We start from the raw sequence: 16,764 nt of genomic DNA on the forward strand, positions 1-16,764 counted from the left end.
AATGGCCAAGTGCCAATGTTTTTTTCACACTGCGCGTGCGCGAACGCTCCAACGCACACGCGCAGTGTTGCCGGCAGGAAAAAAACTAATTTAAATAGTACCCGCCCCCTCCCACTTACAAAATTGGCGCGAGTGTAGGCTCCGCCCCCCTGGGCGCCGCGCCAAGCAGACAAGGAGCTGCAGGGCGCTCCAGAAACGCGAGGTTTTTTTTTAGGCGCCGTTTTAGGCGCGAAAAACGGGCGCCCGGCTCGGAGGGGCACCCGTTTTTTATCGTGTGGAAACTTGGGCCCATTTAATTTCGTTTTGAATAATACAGGCATCAAAACATCCCATAACTCTCACCCTCCAACAAAAAAACATTCTTGCACAGAACAAAGTAAAACTAGCGTGTTGTAAAATACTTTACAAATTTCACTGCATTTTCTACACTTAACCGGTTCGCAGAACAATTAGCGATTGACTCCACCAGAAAACAAGTAAAACATCATGCTTTCCTTGTGCACTTAAGACTGAAAGTTTCTTGGTTTGAACGTCTCTTAAATCAGCAAAGGCAGGAATGGATTATTTGTAATGAAAAGTGGAAACTTGAAAACCTATTTCTGAAACTTGGATGAATTCATTGTAATATTAGGCTAGAATTTCCCTAACCTGTTTTTCTGGCGCCCTCACCAGAGGTGTGCCGCTTTTGTCCGCCTCCAAGCGCACCGAAAAAAAGACGTCCGTATTCTGGCCGCTCCCCAGCCTCTCCTCGGTCGTGGCGCAGCGTGACCGAATGGATTGAGGGCGGAACCAGGTCCCGGCCCTGAAAACAGTGCCGGGATCTCTGCACATGCGCGCTAGAGTCTGCACACATATGCAGTAGCTCCTTCCTGGCAGGCCGTTTCTGCAAACACGTGCTGCAGGCTGCATGGAAGGGGCCCGAAGCACACCATCTCTAGCCCTGGTCGAATGGACTCCCTCATCGGTGGCCCGCTGCATTCCCCAAGGTCGGACTTCTATTGTTAATTTGTTATTTACTGATTGATTGCTTATTACTTTGGTCTTGGTGCTTTAGGGGCAGGGTTCCTTCTATTTTATTTGTTAATTAATTGCTTTTTACTTTTTGTACTTTTATTTGGTGCTTGGTGATGCTTTAAATGTAGTTACTTGCGCCGATTCCTTGAACTGTCAGTAAGGTCTTTCTGTGCGGACAAAAGTGGACACATACACTGCCCTAAGTTAGCTTAGTACAACTTTTTTCTGGCCAAATTGTCATAAATGGTGTAAGTGGCTGGGAACGCCCCCTTTTGAAAAAAAAACTGACCTAACAAAAAATCTAACTAACTCACTTAGACTGGCGCAAATTAAATGGCCATATTTGCAACTAAAAAGTTACACCAAAAAAAAGGTACAACTCATGGGGAAATTTGGGCCCATAGTTTGCTGCACTATCATAAACCAACCGGCTCATGGAGATTGGAATTTCCACAGAACTACCTACAGTCCAACAATCAAGAAATATATCAAATAAACTATTGTACTGTAAGAAATCAATTGTATAATAATCATTTCACTGTAGAGTTTAGTTTCATTTTATAACCATCAATAAACTTCTATATCACTTCTAAGTGATGCCAAAATATTGGAAAAAGTAAATACATAAACCACTTAAGCATATTTTAAACTAAGTTTCAGGTGTGAACAGATCATAATTGCTCCTTAGGTCAATAACAATGTTTCTGGTAAGTGAAAGTAAAGTAGCCAAAACAAACATTAAAAATTGAGGTAATCTTATCTTTCATGTTTCTTCTAGTCTTTAAAACAAAGTTCATCATACCTAGATGACACCAGATAACATTATAGTAATTAAATATTATCTTAACCATTAGAATGCAAGCCCTACGTTGTCTCATGAAATTTGCTAAAAAACCAGGAGTAACAACAAAAGCAGTAAGTCATCAACTATTTGTAAAAGCCAAACATAGGCAATGAGATACAGATCAGCTTTCAGAAGCATTTACTATCATGTTTTTATTTGCATGTTGTATGTCATTTTAAAAATTCAATACACCATAAAAACATTGTGAACTACATTGCAAAAACAAATTTTCTTCCGTCCAGTAAAAAAAAAATTGAAAACAGATTTTCTATATAAAAAGAGAGCAGTTGGGCTTCATCACTATTCATTAAAACACAAACATGGATTAAGTACCTTATTCATGAATGCGTTAGCACTAAATTACAAATCGTACATCATTTGACAGCAAAGAATGCTCAATTTTGGGGACTATGAAAATAATGAACTCTGCAAGTAAGAATAGTCAACAAAATTTTTTTTTAAAACTACCTCAACTGAAAAATGAAATACGAATTTCTCCAGAACAAAGCACACCTAGTACCTTAAGAGATTCTAATTCGGAAGTAATTTAATTCATTCTCCAAAAGATCTATATAGATATAAATTCCTTGTAAACATTGTTAAAGTCTGCCCTCACTGATTTTGAGATCACATCATTAATATTTGTCATAATATGAAGGGAGAATACAGTGCCAAAAATTTAGACACACAATTCACAGGAGGGGAAGCACCCAGAAAAGGCTGCTTTGCCCAACACCGGTGGCTGAATTTTTTGTTTGTTCAGCTAAATTATGATGTTTCATATCGCTTTGGATATTAAATACAAATTTAAAAATACCTGCCCTTCAGATTTGTACAGCGGTCTTGTATTACAATGTGAAATGGATCAATGTTGGCAGGACTGAAGACCACGAAAGCAGTTAAAATTTTACTAGAATTAGATACACATCGTCATAGTTTCAAGACAGAGGAGCACAAATTCAACTGTGGCAAGGGCGCAAAATGGGCGATCGCGGATTGACCACCGGTTACACACCCCGCTGATTTTTCTTTCCATTGACCTACTGCATCAGTACAAATTTTTCAAATTCCCATAAACATCCTTTTGACCTTCGACTGAAATTGGCTATTTAGTCATCATCATAGGCGGTCCCTCGAACGAGGATGACTTGCTTCCACAAGAGTTCACAGATGTTTCAATGAAGGACCTAATGTTCCATTCCTGAACTCCAATTGAGGGGGTGGAAGATGCCTGTGCATGGATTTTTTTAACGTGTGGTGGCCGTTGCACATCAGCCACCACACGGGCTTGACAGAGCTAGGCCTTTATCCAGTGGCAAGGATTAACTAGGACGACTGGAGACCTGCTCTGCTGTACGGACGTAGTGCGCACACATATCGCAATGTGGGCTGGCCCGTGCTGCCCCATGGCCCTTGGTTCATCTGGGCCACGTACCCTCATTCGCCGCACATCCGCCACGATCTCTCGCCGCTCCTCCGCCACAAACATTCGCCGCACCTCCGCCACAAACATTCGCCGTACCTCCGTCATGATCCGCTTCTGCTCCAAGGGTGTGTGTCTATTGTATGATGGTCATTTTTGACACGATAGATGTTTATAGCATAGGCACTTATCGGACCAAATATTCACAGGTCTATCCGAAGTTTCCTTCACAGCGATTTCTGCATATTGTGAGTACTGTCTATTGCATCTTCGCTGGATGGTTCTCTCTGGCAAGACCACAGCATACTCGGTGTGGGGGGATCCTTCGATGTGATATGAGGATCCATAGATGTAGACATCTGAGGCTCCCTGTATGGGTTCTTTCTGCACAGGATAGGTCTCAAAGTTAATCAGGGATAATGAACATTCATGCGGGTCCACCTCATAGACCAGAAATTGTTGCAGCAATGTGGTGGGTTTGGAAATGATATCAATGTCTCTTTCCATAAATTCCAATGTCCATTTGCTGAGGCTCTGCGAGGAAACTAGCGGATCTCCAGGTTTCATCAGTAGTTTCAGAGGTGTGTGACTGCTATGAAGGATGGTAGCCTGTAGGACTGTAATCAAGGTAAAATGATATAGCGCCCAGAAGATGGACAGCAGGTGGCGCTTGCACACAGTATAAGTTTTGTCTGCCCCTGCAGGATTTGAGACACATACGCAATGGGCTGTAGTCGATCAGCTCGTGTTTGACACTGAACTGCAGTGAGGCTTTATTCTGTGGCCCGGACCTCTAAAATGGAAGGGCTGTGGGGGATCAGGAGGAATCAGACATGCGGCCTGTATCACTGCAGTTTTTAATTTAACCAGATTGGGTGTGAGCATCAGTCCATGCTGGGCATATGTCATCACCTTGCAGTTGTATCAAATCATACAGGGTCTTTGTGCAAAGCCTGGGATAAAGTTCCTTTGGTACTCCACCAGACCCAAGACTGATCATAGGGCAGTTTTGGAAGTGGGTAATGGCAGTCGCTGTATTATCTCCACCTTGAGTGTGTCAGAGGGCGATCCCTCTGGAGAAATGGACACTCCTAGAAAGGTGACCTGTTCTTTTACTAATGGAGCCTTACAGGGATTCACCTTTAGTCCTGCCTAAGCCAACAATGTCAACAGTTCATGCAAAAGGGACAGATGCTCCTCCATGCTGTCGGTTGCCAGCAGTAGGTCGTCTACATACTGTAGCAAGCAGGAAGGGAGGGAAAAGTATTTTAAAACTGCAGCCATTCTTTTGTGGAAGATCATGGTGGAACCCCTGAGGCAGGTATGTCCAGGTGTAGCTCTGGTCCTCAAATGTGAAAGCAAATTTGTATTGGTCTTCCCTTTTAACAGGGGTACCCCAGTATCCATTGGCTATGTTGAGGGTCGTGAAGTACTTGGAACCAGCAGGAATTTGATATAACATGGTGGGAGCTTCTCTTATTACCGGTGAGCAGGCTAGCATTACAGAATTTAATTCTCTGTAATCAATAGTCAGTCGCCAGCTGCTATCAGGCTTTTTAACCGGCCATGTGGGTGAATTGGTCGTGAAAGTACCTGTCCGAACAACGCCCTGCTCGACTAGGGATTTTATTGTGTCTCAGATGTAATGGTGACTCTCCCTTCGAAGGGGTACTGTTTAGTGAATGAGTGGGGGGGGTCCCTCAATAGATTCTTTGCCTGCCATTTTACCACAGTCATGCTCGCACGTGGCAAACACCGTTAGGTATTCCTGAATTTGTTTTGCCATAGCTTCATTTTCGTTCCCCGGGTCACACACGGATGGCTTTTTAATAGCAAAAACCGAGTGAGCATCTGAAATTTCTACCACTCTTGCATTATCTCTCAATCCCATCCAAACACAGTTCCGATTGTAATCTATCACCGCACCATACTGATCCAACACATTGGTCTCTAAAATTCCCCTTCCGTCTGGGGTGGTCATCAGCACTGGCACTGGGATCTTACAGGTGAGGCCTCCCAACTGAAGTTCACTGAAGTTCAGAGGCCTTCCCTGAATACGGGTTATATCACCATTAAACCCTTTTAAGGGCCATCTAACCCTTGCACGCTGCTGCATGGCATTTAGGATATGGGGTGTGGATGATGGTAACGGCTGAGCCAGTATCGATAAGCATAATCTGCTGCCGGCCTCCTTTTAAGACAACAAGGACGACTGGCCTCTCCGCTACCATCGTATTAGAACCCCACTTCCAACCAATCTTTGGGGGCCGGATCCTTGGAAGGATCCCTCCAATGGGTGTGCATTGACGATTGCGTGCACCGGTAAATGATTTTGCATCCCCGTGTGACAATTTGGGCTTTCATGAGGGTTATCAACTGGTCCAATCGTTGATCCGTCCCAGAGGGCTTGGATTCATCCTTCTTTAGAAGGTTTGGGTTCGTCCTCAGAAGGTATCTATGTGTTGCATCATGGTCCGGTGCCTGTCTGGGTCAACTGCAGTCTTTTGCGAGGTGACCTTCCTTCTTGGTATGTATGTAAACTTTACCAATATGTAAGACTTGCCACCAGGGGGCGCACCTGCACTCCCTGGACAAGCAGGTATAAAAGGCAGTCTACCATGCTGCTTCCTCACTCTGGAGTTACATTAAAGAGACCAAGGTCACAACAGTTTGAGCTTACAATATAGTCTTGGGAGCTATTCTGAACATAACAATTGGCGACGAATAACAGATCACGAACTTTCACGTGGTTATGGCTGCCATTGGTATTCTTGAGATTTGTTGAGGGTGATGATTGGGAGGCCTTCGTTGAGCGTCATGACCAGTACTTCGTGGCCAACGAGCTGGATAAAGAAGAAACCGCAGTCAAGCGCAGGGCGATTCTCCTCACCGTTTGCGGATCCACGATATATGGCCTCATCAAAAATCTGCTAGCACCGACGAAACCAACGGAGAAGACATATGAAGAGTTGTGCATGCTGGTTCAGGAACACCTCAAGCCGAAGGAGAGCATCTTGATGGCCAAGTATCGCGTTTATACGCACCATCGCTCCGAGGGCCAAGACGTGGCGAGCTATGTCGCCGACCTAAGATGCCTTGCGGGACCTTGTGTATTTGCTGGATTTTTGGGGGAAGTGATGCGGGACTTTTTCGTGCTTGGAATCGGCCACGAGGTCATTCTTCGCAAACTGCTGTCTGCCGAATCCCTAGATCTGAGCAAGGCCATCACGATAGCCCAGGCTTTCATGTCCACGAATGATAACACTAAACAGATATCATTGCAGCATCGAAGCTCATTGGCGAGTACTGTGTATAAAATAACACCTTCAGCAGGCAGAACTGTACATGGCATGGCATACACGCCCGCAAAGACAGACCTAGGATGACTCCGAGTCCGCCGTGAAGCGTAAATGCGAATCCATTATCATGTTGGCGCTGCGGCGGTAATCATCGAGCCCATCAATGTCGATTCAAGCAGGACGTGTGCAAAGGCTGTGGAACAATGGGGCACCTCCAGCGAATGTGCAGACGTGCTGCAATTCACCACGTGGCAGAGTCGGCAGAAGATATTACAAGAAGTCTGCAGGTTGCGCCATTGCACCCCGGTGGTGGGCAATAAATGCAAAGGCTCCAGCAAAGTGATCAACCCCGGTAGATAGTTGAGGAGTTCCAGGAACGAACGCAGCTCCGTCACAATCTGTGGTCTGGGTGCATTCTTGATGGCCTCCGTGGATCTGATGCCGTCCGCCGCAATCTTTCTCCCCAGAAATTCGACCTCTGGCGCCAGGAAACCACACAGAGCATTTCAGCCAGAGTCCTACTCTGTCCAATCGCTTTAGAACCTCTTCCAGGTTGTGCAAGTGTTCGGTGGTGTTGCAACCAGTGATGTCGTCTTGAAACACCACGGTGCGCGGAACCAATTTCAGCAGACTCTCCACGTTCCTCTGGAAGATGGCCGCAGCCGAGTGAATCCCAAAAGGGTATCTGTGGTATATGAACAGTCCTTTGTGAGTATTGATGCACATCAATTTTTTTGAAGGTTCAGCCAGCTCCTGTGTCATGTAAGCAGAGGTTAGATCCAGCTTGGTGAACAACTTCCTCCCTGCTAGCGTTGCAAACAGGTCATCCGCTTTGGGTAGTGGGTACTGGTCCTGTAACGAGACTCGGTTGATCATTACCTTGTAGTCCCCGCAGATTTCGACCGTGCTATCGCTTTTCAACACCGGAACAATCGGACTGGCCCACTCGTTGAACTCGACTGGCGATATGATCCCCTCTCGTTGACGTCTGTCCAGCTCGATCTCGACTTTCTCTTGCATCATATATGGAACAGCTCAGGCCTTGTGATGAACAGGTCTTGCATCAGGGACTAGATCGATCTGCACTTTTCCGCCTGTGAAGTTGCTGATGCCTGGTTCGAATAACGACAGGAATTTGTTTAGCACTTGGGCGAACGAGGCGTCATCCACCGAAGACAGTGCTTTGATGTCGTCCCAGTTCTATCAGATCTTTCCTAGCCATCTTCTGCTGAACAGCGCTGGGCCATCGCCTAGTAGAATCCAGTGGTAAATCAGGCACAGCTCCATCGTACGATACCTTCACTGCCGCACTGCCAATGACTGGTATGAGCTCTTTGGTCTAAGTGCGCAGCTTGGTGTGGATAGGGCTTAGTTTTGGCCTTTGTGCCTTATTGCCCCAGTTTCTCAAAAGCCTTCTGACTCATAACTGGCTCATGACTCGCCCCCAGATTCCATGGACTTTGACTTTTAACATGATTAGAGGGCTTTTAGTGGTGAAGGTGTGTACCCCATACACTTCCTCTTTAGCCTCAGGTTGCGTTGCCTCTCTTACGTGATCCGGCTATTTAGTACCTATTTGTGGACAGCTTTGTTCTGGGGAACGACACCCATTAAGAAATGGACTGAAACTGGCTCATTATTTATAATTATAAGAGGACACTTTCTACTGGTCCCACTGGGTTTTTTAAAACTAGATTTCAAAGGCAAAAGAACAATGTGCTATCAACAATGTGCCACCTTCTCCTTATTTGTTTTGTATTTTTTTTTCCAAGTGCAGATGCTTAGACCAAAAAGATGAAAGTGTTTAACAGCAAACTCGGTACTCACCTTTTCTCAAAACTCGTTTCTTGGCTCTGATATCCGTTTCCAATTCTGCAGCACGTATATATATGCGAACAGACTGTGGCAAGTGTCGGACAGCATTTGCTACCACTGCTTTAGCTGTGTCACCAGGCTGTAGTCGTGCTGCTTCCAACCAAACATCTTCACTCTAAAAATACACAATGTAATTTACTGAAAATAAATTAGGCTAACTTTGATTTACTTTATGAACAAGTTGAAATTGATCCAAAGGCTATGATTGCCTTCACTGACAATCAGCAATTTTCATAATCCTCAATCAACCATAATGGTATATTAAGATATCTCCATACACTTTTACAACAAAGAGTTGCATTTATATACCTTTAATGTAGAAAAACATCCCAAGGTGTTTCACGGAGTGGTAATCAGAAAATAAATTCAAATTACTTACTCCAAGTGGATTAAAACAAGGCAATTTTTCATAATACACTTATTTAATACTTGCATAAGGAGTCTGAAGTCACTCCTTTAATTAATTTTCTGATTAGTAGAGTAGATTATTGTACTTCAGGTTGCTCCTATATTTAACTAGTTTAAATGTAGCCCCTTACATTTTATAACTCTCCCCTCTGTGGGAAAGACATCCAACTTGCCCCTCCCTCAACTAGGCTTAATTTCTACATACAATAGCCCTCTGTTCATCCTACCCATTCACGAATACCTGGGAGACTGGAGTGGCAGTGGCTAATGTGGATTACATAGGATATACGGCACAGAAACAGGCCATTCGGCTCAACTGGTCCATGTCGGCGTTTATGCTCCACCCGAACCTCCTCCCATCTTTCCTCATCTAAATCTACCCTCAATTCCCTTCTCCCTCATATGCTTGTCTAGCTTTCCCTTAAATGCATCTATACTATTCACTTTCACCACTCCGTGGTAGCGAGTTCCATATTCTCACCACTCTTTGGGTAAATAATTGTCTTCCTAATTTCCTATTGGATTTCTTGATTACTAGCTTATGTTGATGGCCTCTAGCTATGCTCTTCCCCACAAGTGGAAACATTGGCCCGAAGTTTCCACACGCGGCGAAAAAGGCCCCCCTCAGAGCTGGGCGCCTGAAAAAAACGCGGTATTCTCGAGCTCCTTGCAGCTCGTGTCTGCTTGGCGTGGCGCACAGGGGGCGGAGCCTACCACTCGCGCCAATTTTATAAGTGGGAGGGGGCGGGTACAATTTAAATGAGTTTTTTTGGTGCCGGCAACCCTGCGCGTGCGCGTTGGAGCGTTCGCGCACGCGCAGTCTGAAGTAAACATTGGCACTCGGCCATTTTTAAAAGTGCTGCAGAAAAAGTGAAAATTTGTTTATTGAACCCTTGCAAAGGCTTGCATTTTAATTTTCTTGATATTTCTGTGTGTGAGGGAGCGCTTTTAGCAGTCAGTCCCCCTCACAGCTAGAAGGTTGCTGCTGCTCCCGACCAGCCACTGACGCCGCTGCAATCCCATGGCCGAATGGCCTCAAGTCCGTCCGGGTGCTGCATCTTCGCGGGGAATGAAGGCCTGCCTCAAGCACCAAGGCTGCTTGCTGCCTGCCCCTGCCCCAGAGACCGACGCCACACCGCTGCCTGAAGCGCTGCTTGCTGCCTGGCCCCGAGACCGACGCCACACCGCTGCCTGAAAGGCCTGCCTGAAGCACTTTCACACAGGTAGGAACATGGTTTATTTAATCTTTTCTTTGCTTATAAATTTTTATTCAGGTTGGATTTATTTGTATAATATTTGTATAAGTATAACTAAGGATTGATTGTAGAACTTAATGACTTCCCTTCCCCCCCCCCCCCCCCCCCCACCTCGTTCCCGACGCCTAATTTGTAACCTGCGCCTGATTTTTTAAATTGTAGACAAGGTTTTTTCAAGCGTACAAAAATCTTCACTTGCTCCATTCTAAGTTAGTTTGGAGTACGTTTTCACTGGAAACTTTCAAATCAGGCATCAGTGGCCGGACACGCCCCCTTTTGAAAAAAAAATTCAGTTCCAAAGTGAAACTGTTCTACCTGACTAGAACTGCAGAAAACTAAATGTGGAGAATTCCGATTTCTAAGATACTCCGTTCTACAGCAGTTGCTCCTAAAAATCAGGAGCAAATCATGTGGAAACTTGGGGCTATTCTCTCTGGATCCACTACCTAAAACCTTTCATAATTTTAAAGACCTATATTAGGTCATCCCTCAGCCTTCTTTTTTTTCCCCAAGAGAAAAGGAACCCAGCCTGTTCATCCTTTCCTGGTATGTATACCCTCGCATTTCTGGTATCATCCTTGTAAATTTTCTCTGCACACCCTCCAGTGCCTTTATATCCTTTTTATAATAAGGCGACCAGAACTATTCGCAGTGCTCTAAGTGTGGTCTAACCAAGGTTCGATACAGGTTTAGCATAACTTTCCTACTTGTCAATTCTTTTTACCTCTAGAAATAAACCCAAGTGCTTGGTTTGCTTTTTTTTTTAATGGTCTTGCTAACCTGTGTCGCAACTTTTAGTGATATGTGCATTTGTACCCAGAGGTCTCTTTGATCCTCTCACCCTCCAAGTAATAATTGATCTCCCTATTCTTAATCCGAAATGTTATACCTCAAATTTATATGTGTTGAACTTCATTTGGCAATTATATGCCCAATCGGCAATTTATTAATGTCCTCCATTAATTTGTTGCAGTCTTCCTCAGTATTGACTATCGCCCCCAATTTGGTTTCATCTGCAAATTTAGAAATTGTGTTTTTGATTCCAAAGTCTAAATCATTAATATAAATTGTGAACAACAGTATTCCTAGCACTGATCCTTGTGGAATACCACTGTCCACCTTCTGCCACTATGAATAGCTACCTTTCACTCCTACTCTCTGCTTTCTGTCTTGAAGCCAGCTTGCTATCAATTCTGCTACTTGTCCCCTGGCTCCACATTCTATGTTCATCAATCGATTATGGAGTAACTTATCATAGAAACATAGAAACATAGAAAATAGGTGCAGGAGTAGGCCATTCGGCCCTTCTAGCCTGCACCGCCATTCAATGAGTTCATGGCTGAACATTCAACTTCAGTACCCCATTCCTGCTTTCTCGCCATACCCCTTGATCCCCCTAGCAGTAAGGACCTCATCTAACTCCTTTTTGAATATATTTAGTGAATTGGCCTCAACAACTTTCTGTGGTAGAGAATTCCACAGGTTCACCACTCTCTGGGTGAAGAAGTTCCTCCGCATCTCGGTCCTAAATGGCTTACCCCTTACCCTTAGACTGTGACCCCTGGTTCTGGACTTCCCCAACATTGGGAACATTCTTCCTGCATCTAACCTGTCTAACCCCGTCAGAATTTTATATGTTTCTATGAGGTCCCCTCTCATTCTTCTGAACTCCAGTGAATACAAGCCCAGTTGATCCAGTCTTTCTTGATAGGTCAGTCCCGCCATCCCGGGAATCAGTCTGGTGAACCTTCGTTGCACTCCCTCAATAGCAAGAATGTCCTTCCTCAGGTTAGGAGACCAAAACTGTACACAATACTCCAGGTGTGGCCTCACCAATGCCCTGTACAACTGTAGTAACACCTCCCTGCCCCTGTACTCAAATCCCCTTGCTATGAAGGCCAACATGCCATTTGCTTTCTTAACCGCCTGCTGCACCTGCATGCCAACCTTCAATGACTGATGTACCATGACACCCAGGTCTCTTTGCACCTCCCCTTTTCCTAATCTGTCACCATTCAGATAATAGTCTGTCTCTCTGTTTTTACCACCAAAGTGGATAACCTCACATTTATCCACATTATACTTCATCTGCCATGCATTTGCCCACTCACCTAACCTATCCAAGTCGCTCTGCAGCCTCACAGCATCCTCCTCGCAGCTCACACTGCCACCCAACTTAGTGTCATCCGCAAATTTGGAGATACTACATTTAATCTCCTCATCTAAATCATTAATGTACAGTGTAAACAGCTGGGGCCCCAGCACAGAACCTTGCGGTACCCTTTTGAAAATCTAGATAAATTACATCTACTATATTACCAATGTTTACTCTCTGTTACCTTTTCAAAAAATTCAATGAGATTGATTAAGCAAAACTTTCCCTTTTGAAATCCATGCAGACTATTCATTATTATATTTTTGGTTTCTAGATGTTCTTCTATTTTCTCCTTTAGTAGAGATTCCATTATTTTTCCGCCCACAAATGTTAAGCTGACTGGTCTATAATTCCCTGAACATGTTCTATCCCCCTTCTTAAATATAAGTATTATCTTAGCTATCCGCCAGTCCTCTGGCATTACACCTTTTTCTAATGAATTATTAAATGTGTAGTAAGGCCTCCGCTGTCTCTTCCCTAGATTATTTTAAAATGTGTGGAGGCAATCCATCCAGACCAGGGGTTTTATCTTCTGAATTTGATTTGTTTATTTAATATATCTCCTCTTTTTATTTTAAATGTACTAATCTCATCATTCAATGTCATGTTCACCTGTTCTATCTCCCTGGTAAATACTGAAGCAAAACAATTATTTAATATTTCTGCAATCTCTCATTGTTACCTATGGTCTTATCCTGTCTATCCTTTAATGGCCCTATTCCCATCCCAACCTTCCTTTTTTATTGACTTGCCTGTAAAATATTTTACTATTTTGTTTTATGTTCCTTGACAATTTAATTTTATAGTTTCTCTTTACCTTCCTAATTTTTTTTTTTAAACTTCTCTCCTAATCTTTTCATATTCTCCCATACCATGCACTCCCCTGCTGTCTATGTACTTAATGTATGCCTTTTCCTTACCTTCAATTGTTCCCTTATGGCTTTATTTATGCATGGAGTTTCATTAGTGTTTAGTTTGTTCTTTCCTTTTAACAGAATATATTGTTCCTGCACTCTATTGAACACCGTTTTAAATGTTTCCCATTGCTGCAATACATCGTTTTTTGCCAATATTGCCATTTTATTTTCCAAATGTTCTATTCTCAGCCCTTTAAAATCAGCTTTTCTCCAATCTACTACCTTTGTTTTCGTCATACTTATGTCCTTCTCAATTATCATCTTAAAGCGTCTTATATTATGGTCACTATTGCTCAGATGTTCCCCTACTTTTACTTCTCTTATCTGCTCTGGTTCATTTCCCATGACTAGATCCAATAGCGAATCCTCCCTTGTTGGGCTTTTTACACGTTGATTTAGAGAGATGTTCTGTACACATTGTAAGATCTCTATTCCCTTATCTCCTTTACCTAACTCTTCTGTCCAATTAATATTAATGTGGACCTAACTAATGATAAGGCCAGCAATTGCCAGCCATTCTGTTCAGTGGAGGTCAATGCAATGAATGGGTTATTCATTCTCGGGGAGATAATTTTCAGAACCAAAAATCATCCACTAGAGTGCAGCAGAAATCCTGATGCAATTTTACTACCCAATTTTCTGGGCCTAAGAAGTGAGAGCAAAAGTATCATTCCCATCTTGCAAGTTCATTCCTTTCACTATTGTGCATCCCACTTCCTCCAATTTATCAGTGGTAAGCTTTTAGCCATCATGGCTCTGTGCCCTGGAATTTTCTTCCAAATCCCTTGCACCATATTATATGTCTCCTCATCTTCAAAACCTGCCTCTTTAACAAAGCCTTTGGCAACTTCTTCTAACTCTTTCTCAATCTAATTTCTCTTCCCTTTTGTGAGGCACCTTAGAATGTTTAGCCATATTAAAAGTACAAGTTGTTGTGACTGATGAAATCAGCACTACAGCATAAGCTGGCTCGGATTTCAATAGAGATTGCTGCAAGGAAGAGAGATGAGAAATAAATTGCAGGAATGCCAACAAAAACCTAGAGAAAAATGAACCACGGACAACATGCAGTCTTCATTGACAGTTTGTTCCTCCCTAATACAGGATACCAATAGCATTGAAGGTGGCAATGGAATCACACAATTAGCAAGAGCACTAGTGAGGGAGCTTGAAAATGGAGAAACCAGGAAACACATCTTCAGTTGAACCTCTGGAGTTGAACAAGATTTAGTAAATGAATGAAATTGGTGGATATATCAAATTACAGAAAGATATCGCAACGTCATGACACAATCGTGGATTAAATCAACACCTAAAGCTACTGAGATTTATGCACTACATTCACTATATACTATTATACGGTGAAATACAGACATTCAAATAAAACAAAATGGAACAAAGTCCTTGTCAAATTAAAATACTCAAAAAAGTCTATTCAGTGCACAATACCAAACCACCTGAAAACATTGATTACCTTTGGGCACATCTCTGTTCCTTTCATAATTAAATTCCTGGCCACCTGCAGTTTGCCTGTTACTTCCTCAAGCCTTGCAGATGCAATCCATGCTGGAGGATGATGAGGGTTGGTCTCGCGTACCGACTTAAGTAGTAATCTGGCTTTTTTAATGTCACTGTTACAAGAAGATAGTATTTAACTGTAAACAGATATTTTTGTAAACTCTTAAACAAAAAATTTGCACCTCTGTTACAGTGTACAGCAGTAATCATCATTCATCTCTAAAAAAAATAGTAATAAAAATTTCAAGGGTAACTAAGAAACTACACATTTTGATGAAGCAAAAGTCACTCGTCCAATAAAATTGCTCATTCGTCATTGTTCTGAATTTCCTATTTAGCCACGCCAGACAGTGTAATAATGCCAGCTGTTACTACATGAGGCAAGTGCTAAAGAGGTGGTCCAGCCCTCACTACCAAAACCCTTTGCCTAAAAATACAGTTGTGTGGTATTGCTAATATTTCTATTTTCTTCTCAGGAAGCTGTTAACTGGAATATCTTGTGTCTTGTTTAATTTTGACCTTAATTTGCAGATATTTTATTCAGGTGGGCGGGGCGGAAAAAGAATGACACGAGCTGGTGTTCAGAGCGAGCCAAGGCTTTTGCTGTGCTGGTATAGATAGATATTGGAAAGAAACAGAGCAGCATTACAAAGGAAAAGTCACAACAGCAAGAGCTTCAGGTCTCAAATCACAATGGGTTACAATTGGATTTTTCATGGTGACCAAAAGGTATGTTTCAACTCCAATTACAATACACTTACTTAATATCTCCACCATGTGTTGGAATCATAGAGTTCAAGTCAGTCAGATAGCCTTTAGGGTCAACAACAGTTTGTCCACTGACAGAATCAGATACCTCAAGGAAAGAGAACAATTACATTTATGTTGTCCAGTGCACAATTAAGAAAAAATGTGCATTTTAGACTCCACATTACTAATAATCAGGTACATTTTTAGTGCTAAATTATTCCCCCTCCCCCAGGAAGTGTCTGTGTGTTCTGCTTTACATTCTGTATATAATATTTCGTCACACCATTAGCCATATTGCCGTTCACCTACTTGGCTCAGTCTCATGTCCATCAGGGTGTTTCGGGCTTGACCAATTTTCCTCATGTCCAACTCTCCTGATCCAGGCGTCATAAGACCAGGTGTCATTCCACCTGGGTATGGTGTATTTAAGCCACCAGGGAAAGGAGATGCCAAGCCAGAAAATTGCTACAAATAAAACAATAAGCACTTAGCAAACTCTGCACTGGATTACATGAGGCATAATACATAACTGTAATACGAAGAACCTAATCCTTTATATACAAATTGTGCCACAATTATAATTTCTACCGGAAACAGAAATACAAAGTGAAATAAAATTAGATTTAATACATAGTATCCCATTTCATAGGATCTGATTTAGTTTCAATTAAACATTTTTTTTTAAAAACTGAAAAATATCCAAATGACTGCCAAAAGCATACTTGAAGTTCAATAACGTACTGATGAGTGTTCAATTAATATTAAACCATTAATGGAGATAAAGTGATTTTAATTACATGGCAATATTGCTTATTTGAACATGCTTTTCGCTCAGTTGAAGAACAAACTTACATTTGTATGATGCTTTATCACATCCTTGAGACATGTCAAAGCACTTAACGGTAGTTCAAAAATAATTAATTGCTTGTTATGTCTGCAAAAGTGGCAGTCAGCTGCACACAGCAATGCCCCATAAACAAGTGAGATGAATGACCAGCTAATCTGCATTCTTTTTAATGGTGCTGATTGAGGAAAGAAATGTTGGCCATAACACTGCTCTTTTTCAGATAGTGGCACGAGATATTTACATCTACCTGAACAGGCCAACATCTCATACAAAAAACAGAATCTACAAAAATGCAGGATTCACTCAGTACAACATTGAAATGGCAGCCTTGATTATATGCTTGTCCTGGTGTAGCCTTGAACCCATGGCTGCCTGAGTCAGGAGTACTGCCAACTGAGCTATCAAAATGTCCCAAACATTATACATGTATATTTTACACATGTGTATATTTTACTCAC

At 42.6% G+C, this 16,764-nt stretch overlaps 1 protein-coding gene across 1 annotated transcript in view; it reads right to left on the reverse strand.

Annotated features, from left to right (window-relative positions):
• prpf6 (PRP6 pre-mRNA processing factor 6 homolog (S. cerevisiae)) overlaps positions 1–16,764 on the reverse strand; it is a 111,441-nt gene that overhangs the window by 68,938 nt on the left and 25,739 nt on the right. Inside the window, exons 6-9 of the mRNA XM_070896139.1 lie at positions 15,769–15,924; positions 15,471–15,565; positions 14,666–14,822; positions 8,408–8,570 (exon numbers count right to left, since the gene is read on the reverse strand). Coding sequence (XP_070752240.1) covers positions 8,408–8,570; positions 14,666–14,822; positions 15,471–15,565; positions 15,769–15,924 — 571 coding nt within the window. The remainder of the gene's footprint in view (positions 1–8,407; positions 8,571–14,665; positions 14,823–15,470; positions 15,566–15,768; positions 15,925–16,764) is intronic.

This window comes from Pristiophorus japonicus, chromosome 12 (assembly GCF_044704955.1).
Source record: "Pristiophorus japonicus isolate sPriJap1 chromosome 12, sPriJap1.hap1, whole genome shotgun sequence".
NCBI lineage: Eukaryota > Metazoa > Chordata > Chondrichthyes > Pristiophoridae > Pristiophorus > Pristiophorus japonicus.